Source organism: Aedes albopictus, chromosome 3 (genome assembly GCF_035046485.1).
Source record: "Aedes albopictus strain Foshan chromosome 3, AalbF5, whole genome shotgun sequence".
NCBI classification, from domain to species: Eukaryota; Metazoa; Arthropoda; class Insecta; order Diptera; family Culicidae; genus Aedes; species Aedes albopictus.
Genome location: NC_085138.1, coordinates 137321945 through 137345027, shown reverse-complemented (window position 1 = coordinate 137345027; position 23083 = coordinate 137321945). Strand labels below are relative to the sequence as shown.

Here is a 23083-nt window from a genome sequence, read left to right as displayed (position 1 = left end):
CGGCAACGGCGAAAATGACTACGTCAGTGCAGCAGAGGACGGAAATGAACTAGCTCCCACGGTGAGGGAAGTTAATGATGCAATTCCTCAGCTCAAAACCACCAAACAGCAGGTAAGGCTGGTATCGCAGCTGAACTCATCAAGATGGACCCAGAAGAACTGGCCTCTTGTCTGCACCGGTTGATAAATAGAATCTGGGAAACCGAACAGCTACCGTAAGAGTGGGAGGAAAGACTAATCTGCCCCATTCACAAGATAGGCGACCATTTGGAATGTGAGAACTCCAGAGCGATCACCATTTTGAATGCTGCCTATCCAAGATCATCTTCCGTCGTCTGTCCCCTACAATTAACGAGTTTGTGGGATGTTATCAAGCCGGCTTCATCGACGGCCGGTCGACAACGGACGAGATCTTCACCGTACGGCAAGTCCTACAGAAATACCGTGAATACCAAGTCCCAACGCATTACCTGTTCATATGGATTTCAAAGCGGCATACGACAGTATCAATCGCACAGAGCTATGGAAAATCATGGACGAAAACGGCTTTCCTGGGATGCAGACTAGGCTGATTAAAGCACCGAGGGACGACGGTGTGCAAAACTGCTTAAGGGTTTTGGGTGAACTATAGATAGTAGAGTAAACATAGATCCGCTAAGATGAATCCGTTGTATCCAAACGAACTGTCAAAATCTGTATCCAAACGAGCATGACGTCACGATTAGGACAACATCAATGGAACGCATGACGTCATATTCAATCGTCGCACTTTTGAAAATTACTACTTACACGCTTGAAAGATTTTAGTCAGCGGTGTCCGCGGATCTATGTTTACTCTACTATCTATAGGGTGAACTATCCAGTTCATTCGAATTTCACCAGGGACTATGATAAGGTGACACCTTCAACATCGCTCTGGAAGGTGTGATGCGACGAGCCGGGTTCAGCAGCCGGGAGACAGAGCCCTCAAGAAAACCCAGGTGAAATCACTAGAGAAAATTTGTGAATTCTTTGGATCAATTCTTTTAAGAATCTATTAAAGTTTCAATAGAAACTCAGAATAAACCAATATTATATTTTCCTAGTTTATTTATATTGGCGAACCAGCCAAGGGCTGAAAGTCTCTTTAATAAAGACAAATCAATCAATCAATATTTATATTGTTCTTTCTGATATTCGCTTTTCCCTGGCAAATCACTACTTATTATTAAGTCGTATGCACTCAGCTGTGTATTGATCAAATTTTTATTTTTTTTTCTATCTAGAACCTTCATTTTCTGTTATACCATAGAATGCTAACCAAAATCGTACTCAACAATAACATTAAGTCATAAAGCAAATGTTATCAAACAATCCAGTGTTAAACAAATTTCATCTAGGTTGACCTACAAAAGGTTTTCGCAAATAGAATTTCCATTGAAATGGGTAACAAAGCGAACTGGACTGATGCTACAGCGAAAAAAGCTAATTGAATGTCAATGCCTTTGCCATAGCCGAGTGATATGCACATACCACCGCCGGCCTGCACCTAACTAAGCACACAATTGCTGCTCCGTCATCACTAGCAATTTCAAACCATTGAACTTGAAGGGAACAAACACAAAGCATCTACGCAGCTGACCATTGCATCTACGGACCTAATGCATAGCCGCCGTCGCTTCCATCCAACTGCCGTCGTCGTCGTCGTCGTTCGCGCAGCCCGGCTCGTACTCGAGCGAAAGCGCACCCGGGTTACGTAGCTGTTCCAGCCGGCGGTTTCGCTCGGCGTCCCGGTAGGCCTGATCGTCCAGGACCTTGAGTATTTTGAGCAGCAGATCGTACAATTTTTCGTTGGATTCCTCGGCGCTTCTGGTGGGCTCTCCTCGATGGTCATAGTAAGATGATTCGTAGGAAGTGTGTTCTAATGATTCGCTAGACTGGGAGTCGGTGTGCTCTTGGAAACTACTGTTGGCAAAGCCGTCGTCTTCGTCTAGTGTTTGCTCAAGCGATGATACCATCAGTGGTTGTAGACGATCGTTGAAAAATACCGGTGTCTGTAAGTTGAGGAAATAGGATAAGCAAATAGATTGTTCAATGGTTCATGTATGTATAAGATATAATGCCCCAGGGCAAATGATGGTTAATTTTCGAATGAATGTCCTGCATGTACCAGTGCACAATTATGCCAAAGAAGACCTAGAAAATGCGTTTTGGAGTGGAGGTGAGTTATAGATTAACTCTTTGGGGCTAGATCAGTCATATACATATGACTCCAAATGGAAAATGGATGCATAAAATTCACCAGTCGATAAAAGTTGCGGGTTAGATTCCCGTTCCGGTCGGGGAAATTTTGTCGACTCCCTGGGCATAGAGTATCATTGTACTTGCCTCACAATATACAAATTCATGCAATGGCAGGCAAAGGAAGTCCTTTAATTAATAACTGTGGAAGTGCACAAAGAACACTAAGTTGAAGCGAGGCAGGTCAAGTCCCAGTGGGGACGTAGAGCCACAAAGAAGAAAAGGTAGAATGAATATGGAAAAGTTGCTAATATCTTGGGATGTTCAAGGTTGTCCAAAACTGTTCTGAAATTCAGTCCTTCAAATCTACAGGAGTAATTTTGTTCCTTTCACATAAAAAAAACTTACAATGCATAATCTGCTGTCTCTTGAAAGTTCGGATGCTTCTCATTGAAACTAACTTAAGGCAAGGATGGGAACACTACTTGCAAAGAGTTACATTCACTTACTACTATCTCAATTCAGAAGCATGTTATCAAAACAACAGTGCATAGAATAATTTTACCTTGCAGTTTAACCCCTTAACACCCGGGACGATCTTCTTTTGGTAGAAATACAATACAGGTCGGACTCGATTATCTGGAGTCGGGTTCTGATGCTTCTCAAACTTATATCTGGGGAACGGAATGCTCTATTAGGCTGAAATTTTGCCATTTTGTCAAGCCAACTTTTATTAGTGATCAGTCAAAATTTAAACTTTTTACAGCATTCTGTTTGCAAGATATTACTTTGGGAATCCCCAGAACCCGACTCCGGATAATCGCGTCCGACCTGTATATACTTTGTTTCAAAACATTTTACCCTGGAATTATTTTTATACTCAGGGGGAATATTCGAATATTTATGCTAATAAATGCATGGTACCTCCCCCCTTTTACTGGTAGCCGAAAAGCTTTTTTTTGTAAATTGTACATGTTTTTGCTCAAATTTCATCGTTTTGTTGATCATCAATAGTTTTCACAGATCCTTGACATGCAATGTATTACTCATTATAGTCTGTTGAACTTTTGATCCCAGAGCTATTCTAAGGTCTCCAAAGTACTCCAAAGTTAGTGACACAAATCCAACATTCTCAACCAAATTTTATATACGATGAATGATCACAGAACATAGTCCACGGCACTCAAAAAGCCTGAAAGCACCTTTAGAAAATTCATGGTACATAAATTGGGTGATCTGGGTGATCTGGGTTTGTGTTCACTCTGTTCAAGAAATTTAGACACATTGATGTCCATTAGACCTCGCAATGCTGCGAGCAACTTGATGTTGTGGTAGTTGGACATTCTGTGAAATACAACAGAGGGGCCCAGAATCAAAGGGGTGTAAGTGACCATTTTGTCGATTTTGAGTTGAGTATATCATAAAATTCTTCGGTTTTCAAGCTTTCAGGAATTTTTTTAAGATTGTTCCTGCGATGATTGGTAAAATTACAATAAATCAGAGAAAATTGGGTTGATTTTGAAACTTCATACATTTAGTATGGAATGAAAAATTGGTCAAAAACTTTTAACCTCTTTTTCTCGAAAGTAAGTTTTTGTCACTTACACCCCTTTGCTTCTAACCCCCTCAAATGGCATCCAATACACTTTGAAGTTTGGGTTATAATATCTACATACTGTATCATCAGGTATCAGGTATCAGTAGGTCGGCTCCAGAGGCACGTTCTCCTCCATTTGGGAAATTTGTGCCATCGCCATGAACACGAGCCTATTCATCATTTACCAGGTAAGGGAATAAGATCGTTATACATGCAAAAGCGTACCACAATGGGTTCACATAGCGCCCTGAGAAGGGCACTGTGATAACGCATAAATCGTAAAGAAAGCCAGCATGCTGCAATTCTGCTTTGACAGATTTGTTAGATACTTTGCCACCCCTAGAGATGGCTCAGTACAATACATTTTGTTTGACGACATGACTCCAAACTATTCTAGTATTGTTTGTTCTGAGTAGCTGCCCAGGTGTCAATCTGAAGCTTTACCTAAGGGGTCGTCCATAAATGACGTAGCTTTTTTCAAGAGATTTTTTATACCCCCCTCCCCCCTCGTAGCATTCCGTCACAAATGTTGATACCCCCCTCTATAAATGACGTAGCTTGTTAAACAACCCCCCCCCTCAACAAAATTTTCACGTCAAAAAGCTAGTAACGAAAAAAAACTCGAAACTTAGTTCTGATTGCAATTATAACTTATATGTTTAACGGGTATTATGAAAAAAAAAAAAAAAAAACAACAGCAAGAAAACATTGCCGACTGTGGAGCGGATCTAGTGTGATGGTTAAAGCACGTGACTCTCACGTCGAGGACCAGGGATCGAATCCCACTCCCGAAAAACTCTCAAAATGTGAGTTGCGTGGGTCCCGGGATGGGATAGGGATAAGAATCTCGTCAATATAGAAAGAAAAAAAATCATTGCCGACTGCCATGTTCAGATTCAACCAGTGGAGATTATCACCAAAGCTAACATATTCAATAAACCACTCATCGTTCTCCTCAATGCAGAAGAACAGGAAGTTGATGCTCCCAATACAGTTCAATACTATGTTATTATTTTTTTCAAATTTCTTTTTATTCGTGAATTTTAACTTAGGCTAATTCTTCAGACCATACCATATTAGCCTAGGAGGTCTTTCGAAGATATTAGTTTGCTCACAAATAAATCTGTTAAGAATATCATAGAATATATAGAAGTGGAGGCGATATACGCACCTTTTACACGCGGTTGAATGGAACCATGTACGCATATTAGGCCTCCACTTTAGCATCTTATTCAACATCATATAAGACTTTGTGTTAGCTGGGATGAAGGACTCTGCAGGAGTTTCTTCTGAAATTCTTTCAGCAGCTCATTCTGGAATTCTTCAAGGAGTTCCTTGTGTGATTCCTATTTTTGAGAATCCCTCCCTTTTTAATTCCTCCAGCATTTGCTCCTGGAATTTCTCTAAGAATTTCCTTTGGGATTCCATTTGAGATTTCCTCCTTTTTGTATTCCTTCAGGGGTTCTTTCAGAGATCCCTCCAAAAACTCCTTCCGGAGTTCCTTCTTAGATTCCACCAAAATTTCCTTCTGAGATTTCTCCAGGAGTTTTTAAAGGTATTTCTAAAAGTTTATCCATAGTTTCCTTCAGGAGTTATTTCAAGGTTTTCTGCTCCTCTTTTCCACCAGCAGTTTCTTCGGACATATCTCCAGGGAATTTAACCGGAATATATTTTAAAATTCCATCAGAACTTCCTTCTGGGTTACCCAAAGAAGTCCCTTTCGGGTTTCCTCCATAAGTACCTTTTTGGTTTCCTTCAGGAATTCACTCAGATATTCATTCTGAGATATCTACAGAAAAACCCTCCGGCATTCTTTCAAAACGCCTTCAGGAGTTGCTTTTGGCATTCCTCCAGGAGTTCTTTTTCGGATTCTTTCAGGAATTCCTTCCTGGATTCTTCTGGGAATTTCTTCTGGCATTCCTCGGAGGACTTCCTTCTAGGATTTATCAAGTTTTTTTTCCAGGACTTCACCAGGTACTTTTTCCGGCATACCTTTATTCATTCCTTCTGGAATTCCTCCAGAATTGTCTTTCTTAGATTTCATTGGGAGTTCCAGATATTCAGATAATTCCGGGATTCGCGCGCAAATGTTATTTTCGGGATTCCTTCAGAAATTTCTTCCGCGATTACTTCAATAATTTCTTCCGTGTTTTTTTTTCAGAAATTGTACCAAGAGTTTGTTTTGAGACTGTACAAATAGCTCCTTCTGAGATTCTTCCAGGAGTTTATTCAAGATTTCTCCAAAAGTTCTATCTAGAATTGCTCCAGGAACTCCTCACGGGATTTCTTTTGGAATTTTTCTAAGATTTTCTTTCAAGATTCCTTCAGGAGTTTCTTTTGGGGATTCCCAATAGGAATTCCTGTGAATATGTTATCCTTCTCTTGTTGGGGAAACATATAAAGAACACCATGAGAAGTTCCTTACAAAGCTGCTAGAGGAGCTCCTTAAGAAATTGTTGGAGGATTTCTTTGAGGAAGTCCTGTAGAAATTATATAAGGAACTCCTAGAATAATGCCATATTGCGAAAAACTTAGAAGATTTTTCCTTTGCAACCTTAGCGACGTGCAGTGCCCTATAGTAAGCAGCAAACTATTGGTCATGAGAAACATTTGAACGAAATTGATTTTCATACACATTATTCTTTCATTATATTTATTACTCTTTACGCAGGATTTGAAAACCATTTTCTCGGATACAGTTGTTGCGTCCGATAGCTGCATGTCTTATGAACGAAAGCCATGTCCATTATTTGTTATTTACATTAATGTGACGGAAAAAATAGATCATGCAATTTTTTTTTTAGTTTACAGGATAATGATACTTAACGCAAGTAAAAATTTTATTAATTGCGAAATATGTTTTTTTTTTTCAATGAGCTTGGTAGAAATCTACGTAGCATATCATAAACCCCTACCCCCCTATCATCACACTTCGTCACAAAATCACAAACACCCCCCTCCCCCCCAAAAAGCTACGTCATTTATGGACGACCCCTAACACTTGGATACCGGAATAGCTGGCTCAGGGCCAATGAAGTCATGTGATGCTCCAGTGCGAGCTAACTCATCAGCCAATTCATTTCCAGCGATGGAAGAATGGCTAGGTACCCATACAAGGTGAACAGCGTTTGTTGAATTCAGCTCCTCGATTTGAGTTCGACAAGCGATAACTGTTTTCGACCTGGAGTTGGCCGAAGCAAGTGCTTTAATAGCAGCCTGGCTATCTGAACAGAAGTATATTACCTTGCCCATTACGTGCTGCTGAAGTGCTGATTGCACTCCGCACATAAAGCAAAGATTTCGGCCTAAAAAACGGTGCAGTGTTTACCAAGTGAATAGGACTGATGCAGTCTTAGCTCACGAGAATAAACACCAGCACCTGCTCGGCCTTCGAGAAGGGAGCCATCAGTGTAACATATGATGCCGTCTGAAATACTTCTCTCCAGATAACCAGATGCCCACTCTTCCCGGGAAGGGAATTTCGTGGAAAATGTCCTATATGGAAAATTACAAGCAATTGTAAGAACACTTGGAGCAAGGACAACTTTGTCCCAATTCACCAAAAGTGGAAACAACGAGGTGTGTGTTGAACTGCGGTTCACAGGAGTTTCCTCTAGTAAACCGAGTACCTATAGACGGTAAGTGCAAGAAAGTGCTTCTTGTTTGAGATGAATGTGCAGTGGGGCAACGTCAAAAAGAACTTCGAGCGCTGCCGTTGGAGTTGAAGAGAACGCTCCAGACATCGCCATTAAGCACATCCTTTGGAGATGGCCTAATTTTGATTGGGACGTCCTCACTTCCCCCATTTGCCACCACACATGACATCCATAAGCCAATATTGGACGAACAACAGTTGTGTAAATCCATTTGATATACTTGGGTTTAAGACCCCAAGCAGGCTTGTCCGCACTGAGCGCACGAAAATTCTGCTCTTTGGATTTACACCATCAAGCACATCATAAACTAGAAATCTTTTCATCTTATCAGATAGAAGGATGTTGAAATATTGTAAATGTCATTTCGAACTGTCAAAAAACCGCACCGCAGAGCCACACGGAGCGCGCAAAGAGATTTTCACCCGGGTGAAAACACTCTAGTGAATTTCACTTTGAACGGCCCGTGCGGCGCTGCGGTGCGGTTTTTCGACAGTTCGAAATGACATTTACAATATTTCAACATCCTTCTATCTGGTAAGATGAGAAGATTTCTAATTTATGATGTGCTTGATGGTGTAAGTTCAAAGAGCAGAATTTTCGTGCGCTCAGTGTGGGCAAGCCTGACCCCAAGTTGTACCAAAGGTTCGCCGGCATTGCCCGAAGGCCATTCAAGCTTTCTTGATTCTGAACTCAACATGAGGTGTCCAGGAAAGCTTGGAATCAAGAATGACTCCAACGTACTTTACCTGTTCAGTCACATTGATTTCAGAATCAAAGAGACGTAAAGGTCGAACACCATTACGGTTTCGCTTTTCTGTGAAAAGAACAATTGATGTTTTACTCGGATTTACCGAAAGGCGACACCAACCCTCAACTACCTGAAGAGCGTTTTACATCAGGTTGGAAAGGGTGCTGATGCACATACCGACTAACAATGTTAGGTAGTCGTCGGCAAAACTATAAGTAGGAAAACCGCTATTATTGAGTTGCCTCAATAGCGTATCTGGTACGAGATTCCACAAAAGCGGGGATAAGACTCCCCCTTGGGGGCATCCACAAACACTCAATTTCCTAATCACTGCTTGACGCAATGTCGAGAAGAGATGTCGGTTTTTGAGCATTTGGTGAATCCAATTGGTTATCATTGGAGATATACCATGACCCCGTGCGGCTTCCAATATGACATCGAAAGGCACGTTGTAAGAGGCACCCTCGATATCGAAGAAAACATCCAAGCAGGATTGCTTTTGAGCGAATGCCTTCTCGATATCGTAAACAACTTTGTGTAAAAGAGTCACAGTGGACTTTCCAGATTGGTGAGCATGTTGGCTTACATGAAGAGGCACATTGGCCAGATGAACATCACGGATGTGATGATCGACAATGCGTTCTAAGCATTTCAGAAGAAAAGAGGTCAAAATGATAGGTCTGAAGCTCTTTGCTTGTTCATACGACGCACGACCCACTTTCGGAATAAACTTTACAGTAATATCCCGCCAGGATTTGGGAATATACCCTGTAGCAAAACTGCAAACAAGTAGTTGTTTCAAAACATGTTTGAAACGATCAAATCCCTTCTGAAGCAAAATAGGATAAATCCCATCTGCCCCAGGAGATTTGAAAGGAGCAAAGCTATTAAGTGCCCATTCAATCGATTCTAAAGTTATGATACTCCGAGCCGAAGCTAAAGAATCATAACTACAAGAAAACACGTCAGGTTCATCCGAAGACGTAATATCCACACATCCGGGGAAGTGTGTACTGAATAAACATTGCAAAACTTCCTCACCAGAGGAAGTGAAATCACCATTTGGTAAACAAAGTTCGTTCACTTGAAAATCCATAGATTTTGCAAGGATTTTGTTCAATCTACTGGCTTCACTCAAACTGGAAACATTTGTACAAAGGTTTTTCCAGTCGGATCGTTCAGCAGACCGAAGAGCCTTCTGGTAGGCCTTGCGAGCCGACCTGAAAGCCTCCGATCCAGCTGAACGTCGTCTGTTCCAACTCTTTCTACATTGTTTCCTGAGCTTCGCCAGATCAGAGTTCCACCAAGGGGTTCCTCTTGTGGTCTTCACAGACCGCAGAGGGCAAGCTTCTTCAAAAGCTTCCATGATGAAGGCCGTTGTAGTATCAATGGCATCATCTTTTTTTTTCTCCGCGGCCACATAATCGCTGTAAGGGTCGATCTCGACCGCAGGGCACCGGTATGACCTACGAAGCCGACTTCGAACCCCTGGACCACCTCTTGTACTGCATCTGGACTAGCCATTCTCCGAGTCCACGCGCCACCTCCTCTGTAGCTCCCAGACGATATGGGTGATAGCCGTTGAAACGGCATTCCAGCTAATCTCATCCCTACACATTCTCTGGACCAAGTTGTCCGGAGTTGTGTCCTCCCCGCATGTCGCAAGCATGCAGTCATGCATTGTGCGAAAACGCGGGCACACGAACAAAACGTGTTCCGCCGTTTCCTCTAAACCATTGCACACTGGGCATTCGGGAGAATCCGCATGCCCGAAACGGTGTACACACTAAGATTCAGATGTTCCAGCTCAGTAATTTTTTCACTGAGTTCAGTATTTTTTCCATCTTTTTACTGAGTTTTCAACAGCAGATTTATTTAGGTACACTCGGTAATCGTATTTACCGTTCACCAGTAACGATATTTACCGTGCTTCAGTAACTTTTGACAGTTTGTGAGCTGAGCTCGGTAACTCATTTACAGAATATCCGCAAAATAAATAACCGAGCGTACCGAGTTAAATCTGCTGTTGAGAACTCAGTAAAAAGATGGGAAAAATACCGAGCTGATCTTAGTGTGTAGATACTGTCGGAAGCAACCATGACCTGTAAGGACCTGTGTCAGGTGGAATGAGACTTCCCCATGGCGCCTATTAATCCAACTATCTACCCTCGGTATCAACCTATGGGTCCACCTTCCTTTGGTGGAACTGTCCCACGCGCGCTGTCATTTGACCATAGAGGCCATCCTGACAGTCTTGCGTATGCCTCTTGTGAAGCGCATTTCGAAGCACTCCATGTCCTCACTGATAAGAATGCTGATAGGCACCATACCAGTAATGACACAGAGAGCGTCGTGTCACACGGTACGGTACGCGCTTGCAACCCTCAGACACATAAGCCTGTAAGTACTTTCCAGCTTCCGTCGGTAGCATTCAGTACTTAACGCGGTACCCCACGCCGGGCCGCCATACCTAAGTATGGACGTAGCAACACTAGCCAGAAGCTTGCGCTTACTGGCGTACACCGCTGAGCTATTGGACATCATCCGGGACAGTGCCGCAATAGCTGTGGAGGCTCTTTTACAGGCATAATCGACGTGGCTACCGAAGGTAAGCTTATCGTCGATCATCACGCCCAAGTGCTTGACAGAGCGCTTCGACAGGATAGTGCACTCTCCTACACTGATCTCCGTCTGCTGCACCGACTGCATGTTGTTAACAACCGTCACCTCTTTCTTGTGGTGAGCCAGCTCCAGTTTTCTGGACCGCATCCACGCCTCCACAACCTTGATCGAGTGGTCGGTAGTCAACTTCACCTCCTCGATCGTTTCACCGTAGACTTCGAGCGTAATATCGTCGGCAAATCCGACAATCACCACTCCCATTGGGTACTCTAACCTCAACACCTCGTCGTACATGACATTCCATAACACCGGACCTAGGATGGAACCTTGCGGGACTCCTGAGGTTATGTGAAAGCACTTCCGACCCACCTCCGTGTCGTAAACTAGTACGCGATTCTGGAAGTAGCTTCCGAGAATCTTGTACAAGTACTCCGGTATCCCCAGACGCAAGAGCGCATCGGCAATAGCAGCCCAACTGGCGCTATTAAATGCATTCCTTACATCTAGAGTCACTACCCCGCAAAAGCGAATTCCCCTCCTCTTAGGCTCGAGTGCTTTCTCGGCGGTTTTTGTAACCGACAAGATAGCGTCTACGGTGGACCTTCCCTTCCGGAAGCCATACTGGTTGCTCGAAAGACCATTTGCGCCCTCAGTGAACCTCAACATTCTATTGAGGATGATCTTTTCGAGCACCTTCCCCGCCGTGTCAATCAAGCATATTGGTCTATATGCCGACGGGTCTCCGGGTGGTTTCCCCGCCTTTGGCAATAATACCAGGCTCTGCCTCTTCCAAGCTTCTGGGAAAACTCCCTCGTCCAGGCATTTCTGCATAGCAGACCTGAACATCTCGGGAGCCTCTGCAATAGCTACTTTTAAGGCCAGGTTCGGAACTCCGTCCGGACCTGGGGCCTTACCTACGCTAAGGGACTTAGCTATCTCCGCAAGTTCCACATCGGTGACCCTTTCCTCATCGCCAGCCCCAGTCCCCGGCTGTCCTACGAAAGGAGGCCAAGGACTAGGATCATGACGCGGAAAAAGTCCTCCAATGATCCCCTCCAACATCTCTGGAGATTGCTCTGTAGGAGCCATCACACCTCTTGTCTTGGCCATAACGATCCTGTAGGCGTCACCCCACGGGTTCGTATTGGCACTCTGACAGAGACCCTCAAAGCAGGCCTTTTTGCTTGCTCTTATCTCGGTCTTGAGCGCGGCTTTTGCAGCGGCGAACACCACCCGCCGTTCGTTTCGCTCTTCCTCTGATCGTGCTCGCTGCATCCGCCGCCTAGCCCTTAGGCAGGCGCGGCGCAGGTCCGCAATCGCGTCGGTCCACCAGTAAGCCGGTGGCCTCCCATTTCTAGGGTGGACTCGCCTAGGCATGGTCGCATCACACGCACGTGAGAGCACCGCTACCAGCTCGTCGCCGTCTAAACCGAGTAAGTTTCGCTCACGGCGGAGCGCTTCCCTAAATACCTCTTCGTCGAAGTATGATGTCTTCCACCTACGAGGGCTTGGCCTTGGCCTAGTCACCTCTTCTTCTATCCGCTGTCTGCTGTTGTTGTAGTCGATACTGTAGCGAACCGCCAGGTGGTCGCTGTGAGTGTAGCCATCATCTACTCTCCAGTTCGAACTACTTGTTAGGCCAGGACTACAGAAGGTCACGTCAATAATTGACTCCGCTCCGTTTCGACTATAGGTACTCTTGGTACCGACGTTAGCCAAGTCGACATCTAAGATGGCCAGTGTTTCTAGCAGGATCTGACCCCGCTGGTTCGTGAAACGGCTTCCCCATTCCACAGCCCAGGCATTGAAGTCACCCGCTATTACCACCGGCCTTCGCCCTGTTAGCACGGTCGTTAGGCGGTTCAGCATTTGCGTGAACCGCTTGATCGGCCACCGCGGAGGCGCATAACAGCTACAGAAGAAGACCTCGTTTACTTTTTCGACCACGAAGCCCTCATAGGTAGTAGACACCAACTCCTGCACGGGGTATTTACCCGTCGTCCATATCGCCGCCATTTTCCTGGTCCCATCCGAGACCCAGTTGCCGGTGGGTACTCGGTATGGGTCCGAAATGATGGCGATATCCGTCTCCCACTCAGAAACCGCCTGACAAAGCAGTTGCTGAGCCGCATCACAGTGGTTCAGGTTCAGCTGCGTTACCTGCACTGTGATTTGTTGTTCACTGCGGCTTTCTTGAAGGTCGGGCACCTTGGACCACCCGTTGGATGTCTGTTGTTCGAGGATTTCCCGGTACAGATCATACAGATGGGTGGACTCGTGCAGCTTTGGGCCTTATGACCTTCAGCGCCGCATCGCCGACACAGTTTGCGCCTGTCAGGGCCTTTACAGTCCCACGACTTGTGTCCTGGTTCCAGACACCTAAAGCAAACCTCTGGTGGCTCGTGGAATGTCAGAGAACATACGCACCAGCCCACCTTTATCCGCCCTACTTTAACGGACTTTATAACGTCCGCCACAGGTAGCTGAACCAGAGCTATCTGTGTCCCTGCTGGCCCCTTCCGCAGCCTGACGGCTGTGGCGGCCACCTGAACATCGCACTGTTGCCGCAGTGCCGTGACGAGCTCTCCCACTTCGGTGATTTCACCTAGGTCTTTGACCTTCAGAGTCGCCTCATGCGTAAGAGCCCTCACCTCCACTCCATCACCAAGGACCACTTCTGCCAGCCTCTTGTAGGCGGCGCCCTTGTGATCCTTCTCGCGCTTAAGCTCCAAGATCATTTCGCCCGTACGAGTACGTCTGATACTGCGTACGTCGGCTCCAAGACCCTCAAGCTTGGCGTCGCACCTCATCGCCTTCAAGACGTCCGAGTATTTCGACTGTTCGGTCTTGATGACGATAGCGTCGCCTTTTTCGCGCCTGGCACCTGCCTTCCTACGCCTTGGCTTGGCGACCTGCACTTCTGCCTGCGGATTCACTTTCTTCTTCCTCTTCCGCTCTACCTTTGTCCAAGGAGGGTCCTCTCCTTGGATCGCCCTGCTCTGTGGCTGCTGAGGGCCCACCATTGGTCGCAACCCCTTGTTCCCATCGTTCCGGGACGGGCCAGCTTTTTCAGGCCCACCCTTCCCAGCTTTCCGGGAACCCTGGATGGGGTCCGACTTCCCGGCGTTACCACCGGCTTTCGGGGTTATTATCCACTTATCCGCGAGCGGTAATGGCGGCGGCGGGCATAACCAACCGGTTCGGATTTTGACGTTTCATGGGGGAAAGTCAAAACAGTTTCATTCTCCTCCTCAACCCCTTCGCCAACCGATCGGTGGCGCCAACCGATTGCGACCCTATGAAACGTCAAAATGCGAATCGGTTAATGTGCCCGCCGCCGCCATTACCGCTCGCGGATAAGTGGATACGCCTGGCCTTGCGGGCGCCGCCAGACAGCTCCTCACCTGACGGCTGCCTCGCCCGCTTCTGCGAATGCTTGTCGCGTTTGTCACGAGCATTCGCTTCCACTCTCTTCGGACTACCTGCGAAGGAGAAGGCCTCCGTTTGTGTAAACTTAGACGCTTTCTCCTTTGCGGGTTCCGCCGCCGCTGCGACCAGCAACGCGACCGCGTGCTCCTGCTTGGCCTCATCGACAGACGCTCTAAGCCGAAGCAAGGCCGTTTTCAGGTCTCTGCTTATATTAGACTTAGTTGTCGCAAAGTCGATAATTTTGCCAAGCTGCTGCTCAGCTACCTCTAATGCGGGCCGTCCTTTTCCTGCTACTTGGCTGATGGCCCTCAGCAACCATGCTCCGTCCATAACCTCCGCCGGCTGGCTTGCCGTGGAGTGGACAGGAGCTCCCACGCTTGAGCTGCGTAAGCAGCTTCCAGCACCTGACTCCTCGCTTCTCCTTGTTGGAGACCGCATCAACCCGCTTCTTGCGAAGGGGTTGATCGCACCACTACTACCTGCTACACCTGATTTTTGAATTGGATTTTTACTCATATTTTATTCCCACGAGTCGCACGAGAAAGAATGTCCACCACGCCAGAGCTCTGCATTAACGCGGTAAGGGACAGCTTACTGTGGGGGGTGCCCAGGTGCCCCACAGGCTCCGTTAAAGATCGAGCATCTTTTTCACCCCCTCGATCACTCATTCCTCGGCACGGGTCGCTTGACACCTTGATTTGATTAGTAGTCCTATTCTTAGCCGGCAACTACGTGGCTGACTCGCAAGCGGGGAAGGGGGGGTGCGTCAGGCCCCAGGGCATCCGTCCCTGCTGCCCCATCTAAATCACTTGGATCATCTAAATCACTTGGAGTGTCAATGGATGGTGAGTATCCATGAAATTTGGTCGCAACCAAATCAGTAAAAAGATCCCAGTTTGTTGACCGAGGATTCCTGAAACGCAATGGTTGCGAAGTAACATTTAAATGTTCAAAAAAGATATAGCGATGGTCAGATAAAGATTCTTCGTCTGACACATGCCAATTGGTCAGCTCATGACAAATTCTGCTACAGCAAAGCGTTATGTCTAACACTTTCTCTCTAGCAGATACCATGAAGGTTGGGCGGTTGCCTATGTTAAGTAATCCAAGATCTCTGTGCTACTTGAGTATTCCATCAAACTGGTGGATGGTTGATGTCTGAGCTGCCCCAGATTATATGGTGAGCATTAGCATCACTACCAACAATCAGCAGAAGGCCTTTTGAAGTGCAGTATGCAATGACTTGCTTGAAAGCATCCGTAGGGGATGGTTCATCAAGCGGTACATTGATTGTGATAGCACATACATCTCTGGTAGTTAGTTCAGAGATGAGTGTAGCAACGATTGCGTTGTTGACAAGCACACATGCTCGAGGCATGACACGTGAGTTTGCCATTTAATTTTTACTGAAAGTAGCAAACAGCGGATTCACAAGGTTTCCTAGATAGAAATTCTCCTTACGAAAGTAAGGTTCTTGGACTAACGCCATTTGGGCTGTACCATTTTGCATAAGTCTACAAAGATTGATCGTTGCTGTTATTTCATGCTGAAGATTGATCTCAGCTATCCTAACCGTAGCCACTACCCAAACTAGGCAAGATTAAACTCTTAACAATCACAGCACAAAAAAGAACAGCAACAATAAAGCCAGATCGGTATCGATTTGAGTGCGCCAAAGGCGAGGATGCACAGAATACACTGTGTAAAACGCATAATGCGAAACCATATAAGCGAAAATTTAAACTAATTAATAACATCTTCATTATCCGCCCTTATTCAGCCTCAAGTATGAGATTGAAGAAGGGCAGCTGATTGTCTCGGAGAAACACAAGGTCCACCGCGCTATTGCTCCGGTTAGCACAGTAAGGGCAAATACTGTGGAGGGTGCCCTGGTACTCCACAGGCTCCGTTTGCGATTAGGTTTTTATAAGACCCTCCTAACCATTCATTCCTAGGCACGGTAAGCGTAAAGCCACATAACACCTTGAATTAGGGGTCACCTGATTAGTGGACTCCTACCACTGGAACAGGCGGTCCGTAGTGCTATTCTTAGCCAGTTGAACTAACCGCTACCGACACTACACAGCTATCTAGGCTGATCGGGAAAAGAAGTTAATATTGGTGATCAACTTCATACGGGCCCGAAAAGCCGGAGCTGCGAGCAACTTGATGTTGTGGTAGTTGGACATTCTGTGAAATACAAATGGCATCCAATACACTTTGAAGTTTGGGTTATAATATCTACATACTGTATCATGCTTTAATTGTAAAACATGTTCGTGGAATGAATTCTATGCTGCTGATGTAGCCTCAGTACATGGCTATAATGCTTTTGGTACCTTCATGGGGTATTCCAGGCTTTCCAAACTATTCTGGAATTAGGACCTTCAAGGTCTACAGGCTCTACTCTTACTTCTTTTCACTAAATTTGCATAATTCTTTCACGATAGTCTGTTGCGCCTCATTATGTTACGAGTATCTCTTTGTGTTGCTTTTTGGGTGTCCGCTGGTATACAAATGGACCCAATGTATTTTGAAGTATCGGTCGCAATATCTGTAAATCTTAGGATATTTTTATTGTAGCGAATGCTCGCGGAAGATAATCTACGCTACATTTAGAGCCTCAGAGTGCATTTCTCATAACTAAGCAACATTCATTTGGTGATCTAGGTCATCAAAACTATTCTGGAAGGAGGAACTTCAAGCTCTGCAAGCTCTACTCTTGCATCTCTTTACTTTATCGATGTAATTCTGTTGTATCTCATAATATTTTAAGTATTTCTTTGTCACCTGTGCATCCACTGATATACTAATAATCATTATGGTATTTTAAAGCACACAGGTTGGATTGAAATGATGTATTGGAAGATGTTTTAGGATATTGCAAGGATATAAAAAGTACAGTGAGTGTAATAATCATCGCAGCTCTATGTTGACCCTTTGAGGCCGGAACAGTCATATGTATATGGCCCCGCCAACCAAGCTTTAGAAACGTGGTCAAGACGAGTGAGGGTTTGACAGCAGTGGTGAAACCAGCTGGATGGTTAAACTTCTTCGTGCATTAGCTACCACGCACCACGCTGGCGCAGTGACCGTTCAGCGTGACTGGCTGGGTCATAACGACCCCAATGCTCGACTAGGTTTAAATGTCATGTAATTTCAGCTTTAAAAAAAAAACCCTACCCTTCAATTTTTGGTACCAAGACATGGTTCCTTCGGCTTGTTTTAACCCTTTGGAGCCGGAGGGGTCATATATGACCCCAACATAGAAACGGCTGCATAAATTCACCCATTCAATGAAACAGAATACTGTCTTCGGTGAAGTTGCTGCAAATTGAGTCCTCTATCAGAGAAAAATGGGCATATTTATATTTGGGGTTTCATTGACAACCTAGAACATTGTGAACGCCATGAAATTTGGAGAAACGAAATAATTGACATACCAGTTGATCTAAAAGCTGAACTTGGATGTGGGTTACGTTTATATGTATTCATTTAACCTTCTCCAAGAATATCAAAAAGTGTTTTATATTCTGGGATGTTCTAGGTATTTCAAACTATCCTACAAATAATAGCACTGCATACCCTACTTGGATCCGTGAAGCTCTTGACATCCCTATAGACACTATAGGGATATTCCAGGTCAGCCAAACTACCTTGGAGTTCAGAACTTCGGATCTACACTCGTAACAAGAGCCATATCTGTTATATTGAGTAACGTTGCATAATCAGCCGTAGTTACTGGAGTTATCTGGAGTCTGCTAGCTTATTACAAACCTTAGAGACATTCAGGTTCGTCCAAATTGTTCTATAATGAAGACCTTCAAATCTACCAGAAAATTTTTATGTATTTTCACCATAAATAACACAGCGTAACAAAAAATAACTTTTTGTCTGTCTCAAATGCAAACTTATGCGTCTCCGAAGGATTTTGGGCCGCTGAATCCGAATCCGGGCTCAGATTTGCTCTAACACGTCACAATTTTGAGCTATACCTCCAATTAAAAGCGATTTTGGGCGTTTTTGACTGCAAGCCATTAAGCAAGGAAATATTTTTTTTAAGCAATCAAAATGTTAATTGGTCAATAAACATCTAAATTAACGACTCATGCAAAATAGTTCATTAAAATTCCCTCTAATTGAATTGAATATATTTATATTTCAAAGGAAAGCAACCAAATAGCCGGCATTAAATATAAAAAGTAATGGGATGCATATGAAAAATAGATAAATTTACTGAAAAAACATGGAATAAATGAAATCGCCATAACTTTTTTCTTATTAATAAATTCAAATAAAGTCAACTGTTTTTTTAAAGTTCATTATATAAGTCATAAACGATCAAAATTTCATTGCATTCGGTGCATTGAATCCGGAGATATAACAGGTCAAAGTTGGCTATCGAATAATTATACTTTTTCTAGAATATTTATAACCTCGTGTACAAGGGACCGATCTTTTCCAAATTTGAACCACTGATACACAACTAGGTGATAAACTTACAGTAAAAATTTGAGTATAATTGATGCCCTTTTCGAAATGTTACAGCGAGTTGAACATTTTTCGAAAAGTGAAAATGTTACCTGTCCCAGTTATTTTGAGTATCCCCTGTATAACATAAATCATTTCAAGATAGTTTTGAGATATTCCAGGTCAACAACACTACTCTGGAGACCACAGCTTCAGGTCTACACTTGTGATAATAGCTTTTGCCACTACGTTTAGTAGTGTTACATAATCCACTGTACTTACCAAAGTAGTTGGAGGAACAATAAGCGTTGTTATATATTTTTGTGATATTATGGGCTTCCTTACTATTATGAAGCAAAATTGATAAAAACAACCACTGTAACATAAGGCGATTTCGTTTCAGATAGTAATGTTACACGATATTTTTTTTGATAATTTAGCTATGTCTTAGTCTCTGGTTGTGTTCTGTGAGCTCCAGTAAGTATAATAGATTATGCAACATAACTCTATAGCCAAAATAGAAACTCCAATTACTGTAGATGCTAGATATCAAACATCATAATAGTTTGGATGGCCCCGGCTGATCTTATGATGTCCATTGAACATTCAAAAGATTTATTGGACATGATAGATTACAAATCGTAGCTTTGTATATTGAAGGAATCTATTGTTACACCCGTAGACTTTAGAGTGTAATCTCAAGAACGGTTTGGATGACTTAGGATATCCCACCAGATCCGGTACAGTCTATTGAATTTGCAGAAGACTTACTGGACATGATAGATTACAAATAGTAGATTTGTATAATGAAAGAAGTTACCGTTACACCCGTAGACTTTAGCATCTAAACTCAAGAACAGTTTGGATGACCTAGGATATCCCGACTGATCTGATGCTATCTATTGAACTTTCATAAGACTTACTGGACATGATATATTACAGATCGTAGCTTTGTAAAATGAAAGAAGTTACCGTTACACCCGTAGACTTTAGAGTGTAATCTCAAGAACGGTTTGGGTATCCCAACAGATCCGATAGTCTATTGAATTTGCAGAAGACTTTCTGGACATGATAGATTACAAAAATAAGCTTTGAATAATGAAAGAAGTTACCGTTACACCCCTAGACTTTAGGATCTAAACTCAAGAACAGTTTGGGTGACCTAAGATATCCCGACTGATCTGATACTGTCTATTGAACTTCCAGAAGACTTACTGGACATGATATATTACAAATAGTAGCTTTGAATAATGAGGGAAGTTGCCGTTGCACCCGTAGACTTTAGAGTGTAATCTCAAGAACGGTTTGGATGACCTAGGATATCCCAACAGATTCGATACAGACTATTGAATTTGCAGAAGACTTACTGGACATGATAGATTACAAATAATAGATATGTATAATGAAAGAAGTTACCGTTACACCCGTAGACTTTAGGATGTATACTGAAGAACAGTTTGGATGACCTAGGATATCCCGAATGATCTGATACTGTCTATTGAACTTTCAGAAGACTACCTGGACATGATAGATTACAAATCGTAGCTTTGTATAATGAAAGAAGTTAGCGTTACACCCGTAGACTTAAGGATCTAAACTGAAGAACAGTTTGGATGATCTAGGATATCCAGAAAAAATATTCTGCATGATATTCTACCCTTTTAATGCTATTGAGCACCAAAACAGCAGAAAAAACCTAGAAAAATTTCCATAATAACGCTTGGAAAAATTCCGGCTTCAAAGGGTAACCGATAAAAAGTAAATTTAAAAAATCGAAAATAAAAAACAGTAATATGCATTTTACCATCCTTGGCAAATTTAGAGGCTAGAAATCAGTTTTTTACAGAAAAATTAAAAAAAAAATCAAAGTATAAGGCATGAAAAAAAAAAATCTTCAATTTAACATAGATCCGCGATGAATATTAGTCTCAGTGCATTTGTTGTAAAAGTTTTTCAAATATCCAGAAACATCTTCGAAGCCATCATTTCAATTCAAGATGTCATTAATAAATTAAAAAAAAAAACAAGATGAAGAATATTTCAAAACAAATATCATAAAACCAAATTCGGATAGAATGAGCTGAATTTCATTTGAATTGAATAAGTTCGCGTCTACGCGATCCGTGCGTTGAACTGGAAATGCTCCGCTACCGAAATAATTTCCCGAAAATCTTACTTTACTATGCCGAGCTTGTGCCGAGATTTAATCGCATGTGCGTAACAGACTCACAACAAATGTTAACTACTCGTCTAGTCTAACCAATAGCTACTTCTCACAAAAAAATACTCTACTCTACATCAATTTCTCCAAGGTTAGCCAACACGTTCTCAAAAGCGCTTCTAATTTAAATACACAACGTGACACCAAAACTCTACCAGAACCGTTGTGCGGCAAACGGAAATTTGATAAACCACACCACATGTTATCAGCAGCACATAGAACAGACTTCGAAGAAAGTGAACAAAAAAAAAAAGATTACTATACTTGACCTTGCCCGGGTCAAGAGAATTTAGCAACGTCTGCTTGCGTTCTGATGGCGATAGTGGCTTCCACATGGCCGCCGCTCTCCTTGAACGCTTTTTCGGCACCAACTGAATCGTGTCCAGAATGCGCAGCATAACTTCGAGCAGGGGCGATCGATGACCTGATAGAGTCACAGAATTGGCACGTTTTCCGATGGAATGCGTGCGTTCATTATCGCACGGTACTCCAGAGGGCGCCCGCCGTGCAACGGTTGTAAGATGCGCGATCAGCATCGAGTGGATCGTCCTGGATTGGCTTGCGTCAACTCGTTCGAAGTCAACCGTATTGAATTGCTGCTGTGCACTTACCGATCGGCAAATAGAGTTGCTTAGAAAAACTGATAACAACGACACATAGAACAACCACATGGTGATATCTGATGCAGAGCCATTTATCAACTATCGAGCCCATGCTGAGCTTTCTGCTATCTCAGCGGGACAACAGTCCGACCGGCGATGGCGATGAGACAGCAGTGCATTTTGGAGGACGATTTGCGGTCCAGTCAGTGTCACCAAAACACAAACTTGCCTGTCTGCCTCCCTGCCTGCACATATGCATAATGTTGCATAATCAGCAAAAAAGCACCGACGCCAGTGTAGATGTTTATTGCTTATGCGTTAGATGGAGACAACAATGCGTGGCGGATTACCTTCAGAGAGCTATGATAAATGCTAATCAGCTGCGTAGGCATTGGGGTAACAGACTTGTGCGCACTGCACATAAGCCGACGTATCAATTAAGAATGATCCACCGAACATTCGTATACATAACATAATGATCAGTTTGGAGTTTACGTGGAAGACGATTTGCACATAACTCATGTCCTCATGAAGCAAGTATTTTCATACATTGTAAATAGGGGAAAAAATATTTCGTCATATACGCTAATATCCGTCACATCAGATGGAAAATAGTTAATCATTTCAGATATTCCAACTTACCTTTGCCAATGCCTCATTGAATGGAAGCAAAAAGATGTAGGCTATCGCTAACCAGCCTCTTTAACACTGGAAATTGAATAAATACGCAACGTTTCACATTTAAATTTCACTCCACTTACGACTTCACATTATTTCTCGTTTTGCGTTTGTTGAAGGCCACCGCACCAAAGCACAAAGCAGCAGCTAAAGCAATAAATATTCATCACCGTTCAATTTTCTCTTCACCGTTAAACCAACCTCCAATTAACCCCCCCCCCCAAAAGCTCTGTTGCACTTAGAAGGTGGTTTTCACTGCTGCAGAATGCAGCAAGGGCTGTTCATTTAATCCATACATTCCTCTAAGGTCTCCTGTTAGCCTAGTGGTTAAGGCTTTGGATTACCAATTCGGAGACGGCGGGTTAGATTCCCGTTCTGATCGGGAAAATTTTCTGGATTTCCTGGTCATAGTGTATTATTGTGCTTGCCTCACAATGTACTAATTCATGCAAAGCTGGCAAAGAAAGCCCTTCAATTAATAACTGTGGACAAGGGCGTAGCCAGCGTTTCGGTCAGAGGGGAGCAAGAACCTTAGTAAATTTATACCTACTAGCTTTTATTGGTAAACACAAAATGATGAAATTGAATTTAATAACATTATATTCTAAAAGCATCATTTAACCCTTCAGCAGTCATGCTGTTGTATTTTGTACAATACGTTGAAAAAGCTCGCCTGATCTACACAAATCAACGTGGTGCTGGTAGCGGTGACCAGTTTCTGGAAGTTCAAGAATTTTTATTTACCCGTCCATTATTTTGCTAGGTTTTTTTTTGTTAAACATTAATAAGAAATTATAACTGAACTCTTTTGAAAAATACGAATGCTTTTGAGGACTCATC

General features: G+C 43.5%; 1 protein-coding gene across 2 annotated transcripts; it reads right to left on the bottom strand.

The window, feature by feature from the left end:
• Nucleotides 1-1077: 1077 nt before the first annotated feature.
• On the bottom strand, nt 1078-22034 carry LOC115254634 (uncharacterized). 2 transcript variants are annotated; one of them, XM_062858805.1, is made up of 2 exons: nt 21233-22034; nt 1078-2033 (listed from the first exon to the last, which is right to left on the bottom strand). In XM_062858805.1, the coding sequence occupies exons 1-2, from the start codon at nt 21632-21634 to the stop codon at nt 1638-1640; spliced, it is 798 nt and encodes a 265-aa protein (XP_062714789.1). In that variant the 5' UTR covers nt 21635-22034; the 3' UTR covers nt 1078-1637. The 2 variants fall into 2 exon arrangements, with proteins under 2 accessions (XP_062714789.1, XP_062714790.1); XM_062858806.1 differs by having other exon boundaries at nt 1088-2033; nt 21575-22029.
• Between the last annotated feature and the right edge of the window lie 1049 nt (nt 22035-23083).

What these genes read in the sequence shown, in the direction of transcription:
- LOC115254634 (XM_062858805.1), bottom strand. Translation starts at nt 21,634, where the DNA reads ATGTGGTTGTTCTATGTGTCGTTGTTATCAGTTTTTCTAAGCAACTCT. An exon ending in ATTCTCTTGACCCGGGCAAG is followed by an intron (nt 2,034 to 21,232) that starts GTCAAGTATAGT and finishes CTCAACTTACAG; the next exon opens with ACACCGGTATTTTTCAACGA.